General features: G+C 40.2%; 1 protein-coding gene across 1 annotated transcript in view; it reads right to left on the minus strand.

Moving 5' to 3' along the window:
* The window catches only part of LOC149455100 (electrogenic sodium bicarbonate cotransporter 1-like), a 619577-nt gene that overhangs the window by 25285 nt on the left and 580330 nt on the right, over nt 1–13962 (minus strand). Inside the window, exon 16 of the mRNA XM_089686634.1 lies at nt 10332–10493. Coding sequence (XP_089542760.1) covers nt 10332–10493 — 162 coding nt within the window. The remainder of the gene's footprint in view (nt 1–10331; nt 10494–13962) is intronic.

Consider the following 13962-nt stretch of genomic DNA (forward strand, 5'->3'; position numbering starts at 1 on the left):
TGAACTGAGGAACCCAATGATGCAAGGTAGAACTGCTGACCACTAAGCCACTCTGCTGCTCTGCTCCTCTGTGGAAATGCTAAAAAATACTTGCATTGCAGGTACCTCTGTAGATCTTACATCTTAGGCATCCTTACAAAAGGGATGTAGAAAAACCTGCCCTTATCCGCATCTTCCTCTAAGGAATTGTTTGAAGAGGGTTAATTGGCCAGTTGACTGGTTCTGGAAGGAAAAAAGCTTGACATTGTCAGAGTAGAGGATCCTTGCACAAGGAGAGTTGCAACACACTGCTTTAGAGTGTCTTGGCTACTTGTGACAACCTATTGATTGTTGTCATCCTCCTCCCTGGCTGCTTGAACAAAGCAGGAAATTCATACAGGCGCCAACACACCAAACACCCAGTTTATGCTGTGCATGATGCAAGCAGTTCTAGAGTAGCTTAATAGCAAGTGCCCATTATTCAGCTTCCCATACACCTGAAAAGGGGAAAAAAAAACTTACTTTACATAATGCCCCTTATCTACTTGGCGATGGCGGACCACAATTACAATCTTTGGTTCTAAGCATATGTCTTGGCTAAAAAAACAACAGGCAGTAAAAAATGCAAAAAGGTAAGGAGTGTACAGCTTTAAGAGGCCTGCAGAAGGACTAAAAATGCAGGTAAAGGTACCAATGAAGCTGCCTCCCTTCAGCTTCAACCTGCAGAGGGATTAGACTGCTGGCTGCACAAGGACCTTTTGCAGCTAGTTCACACTAGATGCAGTTCAGTGCACTTTTTTTCTGCATCAAAAATGCAAGCACAGTGTTTTCCATGTATTCCAATGGCCCCGGTTCACACTAGTGTAGTGAGTTCCAGTCAGTTTCCAGTGCAGAAAAAAGTAGAACATGCTGCATTTTTTTCTGCACAGAACCATACGGGAACATGGTAAACTGCATCAAAACTGCACTGGAACTTCGTGTGGTGTGAACTGTAAGCAAAAACATGTCTGGAGTGTGTTTTTCAAGAGTGAACTGGCCCTAAAAGAAATAATCCCTGCTAAGCAGTAGGGACATTGCACAATCTAAGGGAGAATTCCACATTGTTAATAAAAAAATTATAAACATGTATAATTGCTACTAAAGCCATGTAATAATATAACTGGCTCAATATGGTCCTCTCACGCCGCCCGTGTGCACCACCTGCACATCACCAATCAGGGTAAAAAAGCTATTGATGTTAGGCTCTTTACCATGTGATCAACTGTGTCCAATCACAGTTAATCACATGTAAACAAATGTCGGTTATTAGCATTTCCTTTCCTCTGTGCTGTCACACCATGAGGAAGGGAAAGCCGACAACCGGCTTTCCTGTGATAGGGGACATTTACACTGATCATCAGGGCACTGATTATCAGTGCACTCCCATCAGTGCCCTGATTATCAGTGCAGCCCCATCTGTGCAACATATCAGTGCCCATCATTGCTGCCTTATCAGTGGAGCTTATCAGTGCCCATTTGTGCTGCCTCATCAGTGCTCATCAGTGCAGCTTCATCAATGCAGCCTATCAGTGCACATCAGTGAAGAAGAAAATTTACTTATTTGCAAATTTTTATAACAGAAACTGATAGGGGTTTTTTTTTCAAAATGTTCAGTCTTTTTTTTCATTTGTTTAGCAAAAAAAAAAAAATTGTGTTGATTAAATACCACCAAAAGAAAGCTATATCTGTATTAAAAAATGATAAAAATTCATTTGGGTACAGTGTTATTATTCAAAATGCAATAGCGCTGAAAGCTGAAAAATTGGCCTGGGGAGGGTGGTGAAAGTGCCCAGTATTGAAGTGGTTAAAGACAACTTTCCCAATTTAAACAGCAGCTGAAGTTTCTCTAAGCTGTCAAAAAAAGACAATGTAATAGTTGTTTGTTTGCCAGGTGAGAAAAACACCCTAAAAGCTTAAAGTGGTTGTAAGGGAATCTGAACAAAGCACAGCTATTTGTAGCTCTTTGTAGTGTTTACTTGTCTCTAGGCAAAGCTCTTAAGCCTAGTACACACAATCAGAAAATCGTACAAAAAACACCGCTATCAAAGCAATCGTAAGATAAGCTGATGGTTAGTACACAGCTTTCCTCTGAAATTGATTGAAGGGACAAGCATGAAAGTTTTTCTCCCACGATACCAGATCGTAAGATTTTCATTTAATCAGTACAATTTTTGTCTGGGGGGGCCCAGCAGACAGCTTGTCTGTTCAAAACATACACTAAATTGCCAAAAGTATTGGGACACCCCTCCAAATCATTGCATTCAATCACCTCCATGGCCACAGGTATGTAAAATCAAACACCTAGGCATGCAGACTGCTTCTACAAACATTTGTGTTGTGAAAGAATAGGTCGCACTCAGGAGCTCAGTGAATTCAAGAGTGGTACTGTTGCCAACTGTGCAATCCATGAAATTTCTTTGCTACTAAATATTTCACAGTCATGCTGTCTGGCAATCCAATGGACATGTCTGGGTTTGGTGGTTGCCAGAACTGTACTTGCCTGACTGCATTGTGCCAAGAGGAAAGTTTGGTGGAGGGAGGATTATGGTGTGTGGTTGTTTTTCAGAGGTTGGGCTTGGCCCCTTAGTTGCAGTGAAGGTAACTCCTAAGGCGTCAGCATACCAAGACATTTTGGACAATTTCATGCTACCTTTATGGGAAAAGTTTGGGGATGGACCCTTCCTGTTCCAACATGACTGCACACCAGTGCACAAACAAGGACCATAAAAGACACAGATGAACAAGTTTAGGGAGGAGGAACTTGACTGGCCTGTGCCTCAACCCAACTGACCTCAACCCAATGGAAAACGTTTGGGATGAATTAAAACAGAGACTGCGAGCCAGGCCTTCTCATCCGACATCAGTGCCTGACCTCACAAACGCACTTCTGGAAGAATGGTGAAACATTCCCGTAGACACACTCCTAAACCTTGTGAACAGCCTTCGCAGAAGAGTTAAAGCTGTTATGGCTGCAAAGGGTGGGCCAACTCAATATTGAACCCTACAGACTGAGAATGGGATGCGATTAAAGTTCATGTGCGTGTAAAGGCAGGCGTCCAAATACGTTTGCCAATATAGTGTAGCTCCTGTGCATAGGGGTGTGTCCCTTTTCTCCAACCAGCTCTCACAGAGCTCTAGCTGCAACCATTGGGGCTGCCCTCCCCCCCCCATCTCTGTGATACTGGCAAATGCAGAAGGATTTTATCTAAAATCAGCACCTTTGAATGGATGTACAAAAGAGAAGACTACAGATAGACAAGTAAAACTAATGTAGGAGGATTTGTTTTATCTCTGTGTATCATCTGAGGCTATTCACTTCACTGGGTATATGTAAGGGTTTACAACCACTTGCCTACTGTGCACTTTTACCCTTTTCGTGCCCACGCCAATTTTCAGCTTTCAGCTTCACTTTGAATGACAATTGCACAATCATGCAACACTGTATCCATATGAAATTGTTATAATTTTTTTCACACAAATAGAGCTTTCTTTTAGTGGTATTCAATCACTACTGAGTGTTTTATTGTTTGTACTATAAATGAAAAAAAGAGCAAAAAAAAAAAAAAAGTTTTTGGTTTCTATTATAAAATTTTGCAAACAGGTAATTTTTCTCCTTCACTTATGTGCATTGAGCCTGCACTGATAGTTGGCACTGATGAAGCAGCACTGGTGGGCATTGATAAGGTGGCACTAATGGGCACTGATGGGCGACACTGACTGGCGACACTGATGGGGGAGGCACTGATAGGTTGCACTGCTGGGCACTGGTAGGTGGGTGATGATCAGTGCTGATTCTGCTCCGTGACAGTTGCTGGTTATTGGCAGTACTTTCCTCATGCTTTGATAGCTGGGGAGAAACTAAGTATCCTCCTGGATGCCGCAAAACTCTCCTTGCATCAGCACAGCTGTTCCCCCAAAAGACCTAGCAAATGACGCTTCCAAAAAGGTAGTGAAAACTGCAAACATTAAAGGTCCTATGAGGAGTACAAAGGCTCCGCCTCAAAATTTATGGGAGTGGGGTCCTATGGTGCAGGAGCGAGGGCGGAGCTAACCACCCGTATGCTGCCATTGAATCTGTCAAGAGACAGGACAAAAGTTTTATGTTCACTTTACATGAAAAAATAAAGATTACATACACTCACTGGCCACTATATTAGGTACACCTTGCTAGTGGCAAGAAAATATGCCCCACACCATTGCACCATCAACACCAGCCTGAACCGTTGGCACAAGGCAGGATGGATCCATGGTTTCATGCTGTTTACGCTAAATTTTGCCCATACCATCCGAATGTTGCAGCAACCAGTTTGCCCATTCTCCTCAAACATCACAAGGCATTTTTGTCCACACAACTGCCCCTCTTTTTCGGACCATTCTCTGTAAACTCTAGAGATGCTATAAAAAAGAATAAACCCTGGTAAATGTTATCGATCCTGATATCAATAAACCCCAAGGTTTATAACATCGCACCCCTGGACTCCGATACAATGCACAAATAATAAATAAATAATATATAATAGGAGCAGCTATTATCACCTAAAATTCAAAGTAATATTCAATATGTGACACAAATATATATAAAATATATATTAACCACAAATAATAGGCCTTCACTAAATGAATAAATAAATAAATAAAACCACCACCAAATTAAATATATGTGTGTGAAAAATAAATAAATATTCATAGAATCCTCATAAAGTCCATTCAGTAAAGTCCACACATCAATGATATGAATGATCTTCAATAAATACAGTTATGAAGTCTTCCATCACCAGTGCATAATCCAGTGCTCAACACCCCATCAAAATACACACTCACCAGATACTGAACAACTGGACAATTTGGGACACCATGACAATAATGAATGGCGCGAATGGCCCGATAACTCAGGTATAATTAACCCGCACCTGATCCGATCACCAGCACCATCTTGTGTATGAAAAGTATATAGCAGCAGATACATACATTATTATTATTATTATACAGTATTTATAAAGCGCCAATAGTTCACTCAGCGCTGTGAATTAGCATAATGAGAATTAAGATGAACAACTGGACAATTTGGGACATAAATAAATATATCACCAGTATCCACAAATATTTAACAGATAAATCAAATACATAATCGAATTAATGAACAAACTAAATTGTATAAGATTTAATATCAAATACATTAAATAATGACATAAATGAAAATTACTGTATTTTTCGCTCCATAAGACGCACTTTTCCCCCCCCAAAAAAGGGGGAAAATGTCAGTGCGTCTTATGGAGCGAATATGGAGCGGCCGGTCGGGTATTTCCACCGCCGTCGTGTCAGAATACAGGGCCGGCTGCTCAGCTCTGCAGCGGGACCTTACCTGTTCCTCTATCCAGTGCCGCGCTGTCTTCCAGGCTTCTGTAGTGTGGGAGCTCGGCTTGATAGCCGGGTGCCCAGTGCACATGCGCGAGAAGCGGTGCGCTTTGTAAATAGTAAGGCGGCACCTGGGACACATCACAGGTCCCAGAAGCCGTCGGACCAATCACAAAGCGCAGTGCTTCTCGCTCATGCGCACTAGGCACCCAGCTGTTAAGCCGAACGCCCACACTACAGAACCTGGGAAGACAGCACGGCGCTGGATAGAGGAACAGGTAAGGTCCCACTGCAGAGCGGACACTAACCAAAGAACAACTCCGCGGAAGTAAGAGCGAGTACCTGTCAAATTCAGGAACTCGCTCCCTCCCCCTCCCTAAAGGTCAGCAGTCATCTCCTGTACTGTCCGCAGTCTCTGGTCATCTCCTGTACTGTCCGCAGTCTCTGGTCATCTCCTGTGCTGTCCGCAGTCTCTGGTCATCTCTTGTACTATGTCTACAGTCTCTGGTCATCTCCTGTACTATGTCTGCAGTCTCTGGTCATCTCCTGTACTGTGTCCGCAGTCTCTGATCATCTCCTGTACTATGTCCGCAGTCTCTGGTCATCTCCTGTACTATGTCCGCAGTCTCTGGTCATCTCCTGTACTATGTCCGCAGTCTGACCATCTCCTGTACTATGTCCGCAGTCTCTGATCATCTCCTGTACTATGTCTGCAGTCTCTGGTCATCTCCTGTACTATGTCCGCAGTCTCTGGTCATCTCCTGTACTGTCTGCAGTCTCTGGTCATCTTCTGTACTGTGTCTGCAGTCTCTGGTCATCTTCTGTACTGTATCCGCAGTTTCTGGTCATCTCCTGTACTATGTCTGCAGTCTCTGGTCATCTCCTGTACTATGTCCGCAGTCTGACCATCTCCTGTACTATGTCTGCAGTCTCTGATCATCTTCTGTACTATGTCTGCAGTCTCTGGTTATCTCCTGTACTATGTCTGCAGTCCATTGGTTTAGAATATTTTTTTTTCCTGTTTTCTGCCTCTAAAACCTAGGTGCGTCTTATGGTCAGGTGCGTCTTATGGAGTGAAAAATACGGTATATAAAAATTCAAATAAATTAAAATAAAATTAAAAATCACTAATAAAACAATTTAAATCAAGTTCAACATTTAAACCATTCGGAGATAAAGCTTCAGTCTTATATATCCATTTCGTCTCACATTTAGATAATTCCCTAATCCTATTTGATCTCCTCCAGGCTTTGGGGATGGATTTGATAGCCCAAAATTTAATATTAGTTGGATCACAATTATGATGTTATTTGATATGCAAAAAATACACTATGGTATTTATATCCTTTCAATATATTTTTAAGATGTTCAAGTATTCTAACCCTCAAATGTCTCTTTGTTCTCGCAATAAATCCCTCTTTAATCCAAATGTTTCATCTTATCCGCATCTAGATGTCTTTAAAAGCTTGGTATTGAGGGATCTAGAAACAGTGGTACCTAAGATGAATGTAAATCCTAGACATGTTCAGGAAGGCATCAAATTATTAGAAGAATGCAAAGACATCATTATACACCCCGCTGATAAGGGTGGAGGAGTTGTGGTTATGAATAAATCATTTTATCATAATCAGATCTCTGATATGTTATCTGATGATAGTACTTATGTGAAGATTAATAAAGATCCTACTAATAAATATAGAGAGGAATTGAAAACATTGGTAAATTGGGGTTATAGGACTAGAGTGGTAAGTAAGAAAGAGAAACAATATCTGATTCCTAGTGTGAGTAGGATTCCTATTATTTACACACTACCGAAAATCCATAAAGATATAAACAATCCATCAGCCAGGCCTATTGTCAATGGTATTGGATCAGTCTCAGCTAGACTGGGACAATACCTTGACGTTTTCTTACAAGCTAGTGTATGTTCTACTAAAGCGTATTTACGGGATATCAAACATTTACTGACATTTCTTACTGAGACTCAGATCACTAATCAAGCCAGGATATATCTAGTCACGGCGGATGTATCATCCTTATATACCATTATCCAACATGATGATGCCTTACTGGCACTCAGTTGGGCCTTAAGTAGGAGAGATGATATACCTTATAACTAAAAGAAGTTTTTGAGGGATGCCTTGGAATTTTGTTTATCTCACAATTATTTTTGGTACAACAGTGAATTCTTCTCCAAAAGAGGGGTGTAGCCATGGGAGCCCGCTTTGCGCCTAGTATAGCCAACCTGTTCATGGCAGAATGGGAGGATAGGTTTGTCTTCAATCAGGAACATGAACAGGTTTTGCTATATAAGAGATTTATAGAGGATATGTTCATGATTTGGGCAGGTGGTGAGAAAGAATTATTATTGTTTCTAGATGGGTTAAATATTAATCCTAATAATATCAAATTGGAATACCAATATAGTATGGAAATTGTTCATTTTCTAGATCTTACTATTTTTAGGAAAGATGATGTATTATTAACTAAAACTTACTTCAAACCCACTGACCGTAATAGCAATTTGCCTTGGTATAGTGGTCATCATCCGTTGTGGCTTAGAAATATACCTAAAGGTCAAATTATGAGACTGAGGAGAAATTGTTGTCAGGATAGTGATTTTCTAACCCAATCTGACATTATTGTCGATAGATTTGTGGATAAAGGTTATAAAATAGAGAATTTAAAAGGCACTGTTAAAGAAATACATAGGATACCGAGAGATCAACTTTTGGAAGATAGACCAAAATTGGAGTCAGATGATAGGCACCAATGGGGTTTTATCTCCAATTACCATACACAATTTAAAGATGTTGAGCATATTTTCCAAAAACATTGGCATGTATTGAAGATGGATAAAATATTAGGGAGTTTCATTCCAGATAGACCTATCTTCATATACAGAAAAGCTCCTACTATAGGAGATAAAATAGTCTAAAAAATGTTGGACCCGCCCTAACAAATGGGAATGTTTTGGGATAGAAAAAGTTTTTATTCTTGCAAGAAATGTTCTGCCTGTCGTATAGTAAATAATAAGTTTAAAGGATTAACTAAATGTAGCTCTAAATCTAATGGAAGAGAGTTTAATATATCCACATTTTTGACCTGTGAATCCACTCATGTGGTTTACGCTCTAGAATGTCCGTGTGGTCTAATTTATATTGGGAGAACAAAGAGACATTTGAGGGTTAGAATACTTGAACATCTTAAAAATATATTGAAAGGATATAAATACCTAGTATCTTTGCATTTCAGATAACACCATAATTGTGATCCAACTAATATTACATTTTGGGCTATCGAATCCATCCCCAAAGCCTGGAGGGGATCAAATAGGATTAGGGAATTATCTAAATGTGAGATGAAATGGATATATAGGACTGAAGCTTTATCTCCGAATGGTTTAAATGTTGAACTTGATTTAAATAGTTTTATTAGTGATTTTTAATTTTATTTTATTTTAATTTTTAGATAAAATTTTCATTTATGTCATTATTTAATGTATTTGATTTTAAATTTTATTTAATTTAGTTTGTTTATTAATTCGATTATGTATTTGATTTATCTGTTAAATATTTGTGGATACTGGTGATATATTTATTTATGTCCCAAATTGTCCAGTTGTTCATCTTAATTCTCATTATGTATGTATCTGCTGCTATATACTTTTCATACACAAGATGGTGCTGGTGATCGGATCAGGTGCGGGTTAATTATACCTGAGTTATCGGGCCATTCGCGCCATTCATTATTGTCATGGTTTTCAGTTGCCGCTTGTTAGAGTGACCAATGAGATGGTGGGCGGCTCTATAAGAGCTTGCTCCACACACTGCTTACCACACCCTCAGACGAAGTCGTGTGACGAAACGCTTTAGGGCGTGGTTAACCAGTGACGTCACCACGCACACCCTACCACGTGTCCAGACCACGTGACCGCAATGACGCCATCTTTGTAGCAGGCAGGCTGGTGAGACGCCACTGTGATAGCAGGGAGCTCTGATTTGATGATTTTAATCATACAATGCTTGTTTTTCACTAACTTGATGTGAGTGTGGTTTTATGGGGGATATTTGGAATAAATAGTTTCATACGATATTACACTATGGCAAGTGTTCTTTATTCTATTCACATGTGATCTATGGAATATATGGGATCTCTCAGCTGGCGTGAGCTAAGCTGTGGAATACATTATTATCATTGAATATACAAGGATATGCTGGTTTTTCACCAGTATCTGGTGAGTGTGTATTTTGATGGGGTGTTGAGCACTGGATTATGCACTGGTGATGGAAGACTTAAATTTTGCGTTTATTGAAGATCATATATATCATTGATGTGTGGATTTACTGAATGGACTTTATGAGGATTCTTTGAATATTTATTCATTTATTTTTCACACACATATATTTAATTTGGTGGTGGTTTTATTTATTTATTCATTTAGTGAAGCCCTATTATTTGTGGTTGTTATATATTTTATATATATTTGTGTCACATATTGAATAAACCCTAGAGATGGTTGTGTGTGAAAATCCCAGTAGATCAGCAGTTTTTGAAATACTCAAACCAGCCCGTCTGGCATCAACAACCAATCAACAACCTAAATCCCCTTTCTTCTCCATTCTGATGCTCAGTTTGAACTTCAGCAAGTCATCTTCACCACGCCTACATGCCTAAATGCATTGAGCTGCTGCCATGTGATTGGCTGATTAGCAATTTGTGTTACCAAGCAATTGAACAGGTGTACCTAATAAAGTGGCTGGTGAGTGTATACTGATGACCTTTATGTTTGTGAACTGAACATTTTTAAAAGAAAATTATCATGAGATAAAATACGTAGAAGTGTTATAACAACAAATTCATCTAGGTAAATCAAAATTAGAGGTAAAATAGGTAGTGGTATAATATCATAATCGAGCTTAATTTATTGTTCACATAAAGCTGCACATGAAACTTACCTTCAGCTTGTTCTCTTTGCGATTTAGAATAACTGCAGTAATTTGTTGGTCCATGAATAAAAGGATTGTGATTAAAATTGCTGGAACACCAGAAAGCAAGCACACCCACCATGGATTTCTCCCAAATGGAAACACAAACCAACTTCTGTTTGGGTTTGTTGGCTTTTAAGAAAGAATATGCAATATTAAAACTATAGCTTTATAAATGCATGTCAGGTAATTGATTACAAAACATTTTCCTTACAAATTTTAAATGATACATTCACCAAAAAGTCCCTCTAACAGCATACCAGGGTTTCCTGCATAAGGTCTTGTTTCACACGTATCCACTGCTTTGAGGCAACATATGATATTTTGCTCAATAGTATGCATTGTATTAGTCAACCCATTTATGTTGAATGGACAGCCAATGATCCACCTCACAGAAATAAAATGAAAATGAAGCTTTTTTTTTCAATGCAATGCAACGTCTGTTGCAGTACACTTGCAAGATGCATTGGGATATCATTAAAAAGTATGCTCGATGTTTGCGTGACAGTGCTGGACATTATACACTATATTGGCAAAAGTATTGGGATGCCTGCCTTTACATGTATCTGAACTTTAATGGCATCACAGTCTTCGTCCGTACAGTTCAATATTGGATTTGCCCCCCCTTTGCAGCTATAACAGCTTCAACTCATCTAGGAAGCCTGTCCACAAGGTTTAGGAGTTTGTCATTCTAATTCATCCCAAGGATGTTCTATCGGGTTGAGGCCAGGACGCAGGCTCCTCCACCCCAAACTCGCTCATCCATGGTCTTTATAAACTTTGCTTTGTACAGTGGTGCACAGTCATGTTGGAACAAGAAGAGGCCATCCCCAAACTGTTCCCACAAAGTTGGGAGCAGGAAGTTGTCCAAAATCTTGGTCTTGGTATGCTGATGCCTTAAGAGTTCCCTTCACTGGAACTAAGGGGCGAAGCCCAACCCCTGAGAAACTACCCCACACCATAGTCCTCCCTCCACCAAACATTACACTTGGCACAATGTAGTCAGGCAAGTACCTCGTTCCTGGCAACCACCAAACCCAGACACGTCCATTGGATTGCAAGACAGAGAAGCATGATTCATCACTCCAGAGAACACGTTTCCACTGCTCTAGAGTCCAGTGGTGGCATGCTTTACTTTTGGTGATGTAAGGCTTGGATACAGCTGCTTTGCCATTGAAATCCATTCCATGAAGCTCTCTCTATGCACTGTTGTGCTAATCTGAAGGCTACATGAAGTTTGGAGGTCTTTAGCTATTGACTCTACAGACAGTTGGTAACTTCTGCGCACTGTGCGCTTCAGCATGTGCTGACCCCACTCTGTAATTTTACATGGCCTACCACATCGTGGCTGAGTTGCTGTTGTTCCCAGTTGCTTCCATTTTGTTATAATACCACTAACAGTTGACCGTGGAATATTCAGTAGCAAGGAAATTTTACGGATGGACTTACTGGTGACAACCAATCACGGTACCATGCTTGAATTCACTGAGCTCCCGAGAGCGACCCATTCTTTCACAAATGTTTGTAGAAGCAGCCTGCATCCCTAGGTGCTTGATTTTATACATCTGTGGCCAAGGAGGTGATTGGAACCTGAATCCAATGATTTGGAGGGGTGTCCCAATACGTTTAGCAATATAGTGTAAGTAAAAATAGGTTCTGATGGATCTAAACATAAAGCAAATTAGTGATTGAAGTCTAGTATGAGTGGACCTTGCTCTGGTTCTGGGCTGCTACCTCACTGATTATGACATAAGGAAGCCCTTGCTAGATACTAGATTCTCAAATGTGTACAGAGGAGCACCTGGTAACATATAGTTACTTAGCTGCATAGTCAGGTTGAAATAAAAGAGACACTAGTCCTAGTTCAACCAATAAAATACAAAAAACCCACACACAAATAGAAAAGCTCCATATGCACTATTCTATACCCACAGTTCATTCAGGAGGAAGGCAAAAAAAACAAACCTTCCTTATCCCCCAGAAGGCAATCAGCTATTCCCTGGATCAACTAGCCCTGGTGTTATTACCTTTAAAAAATAGTATTCAGTTATATTTAGTGCATTTAGGAATGCATCCAGCTTCTTCTACAATCTTCTAAGCTGTCCAGAACTAGAATCTCTTCCACATTTTCACAGCTTTACCGTTAAGAAGTCTTGCTGTATGTGAAGGTTAAATCTCTGCCCCCCCTTAATCGCCTCTTCTCAAGCTGAGAGCTCATAGCCAAGCTCCTTCTTGCCTCTTGATAACAGTTTGGTTGTACTTCTCTCTGCACTTCCTTTTTTTGTGAATTGGTGCCCAAAACTGAGCTGTATATCCCAGATGAGGTCTTACTAAAGATTTGCATATGTCTCTCTCTAGAGTTCATACCTCTTTTATGGCTAGTTCACACTAATGTGTGCCATGTGGCCTATGTTTGTGTGGGTACAGCAGCCCATTCATTTCAAATGAATGGGCTGCTGTGCCGCATTTCATGCAAGAAAAAGATGCATGCACCATTTCAAAAACGCATCCGCATGGTCTTTTAGACCATGTGGTTTCCCTGCAGTTCTCACACCCGTAAGCACACTGCACCCCTAAGCACATGTGGGGATGCCAATTCATAATGAATGGCAGGCCTGCGGGTCTTGTAAGAGCAGCGTGATTTGGCTGCGGATAGGGGAACCAATGCTATTTCCGTACCCGCAACAGAACGCACAGTGTGGGCTAGTGTGAACCTAGCCTCAATACAAGAAAGTATTTTGGTAGAATTAGAAACTGCAGCTTGGCATTGCATACTATTATTAAAGGCTATATTCTACCAGAACACCCAGACCCTTCTCCATCCCCTTGCTATTCTCCTCCTGGTAAGTACGGTGCATGAATGTTTTAGCCCCCAAGTGCATAATTTTACATTTATCAACATTAAACCTCATTTGCCACATAGTTGCCCAATTAAACAGTGCATTGAGGTTGGCTTGTAGTTTGGGGACATCCTGTCAGGATGTTACTCCACTGCATAGCTTGGTGTCTTCTGTAAAGACTGAAATGGTACTTTTAATCCCAGACCCTATATCATATTAAAGTCAGGGTTCCAACATGGAACCTTGGGGTACACTACTACTAATCTTAGACCAGTCAGAGTATAAATCATTATTCACTAGTCTCTGAGTATGGTCTTTTAGCCAGTTTTCTATCCATTTACAAACTGAACTTTCTAAGTCTGCAGACTTTAATTTATACATTAACTGCATGGGGGGAACTGTCAAGTGCTTTGGCAAAATCCAAGTACAAAAATTCATCTCACTTAAAAAGAACCTTTTGAAGCATTTAATAATTAACAACATTAGATACAGCCAATGTGTTTTGGGGGAACCCCCCTCAGGGCTTAAGCAATTGGTGTTAATAAAATCACAACAGCAAGGACAAAGGAACCTGTGTTAAGACTTGATGAAGACCAGCATCTCCTAATGACACTGTAGAAAGTGGTCTAATTGTAATTTTATTAACACCAATTGCTCAAGCCCCAAAATAGGGGGAGCTTTTTTTCCCTGAAATGTGTTGGCTGGATCTGAGGCTCTTTACCATTAAGTGTTTCAGAAAGTCATATTAGGAATAAATGTCA

The sequence above is a fragment of the Staurois parvus genome, unplaced genomic scaffold (assembly GCF_062004578.1).
Source record: "Staurois parvus isolate SC_StPar_1 unplaced genomic scaffold, SC_StPar_1.0 ptg000403l, whole genome shotgun sequence".
NCBI lineage: Eukaryota > Metazoa > Chordata > Amphibia > Anura > Ranidae > Staurois > Staurois parvus.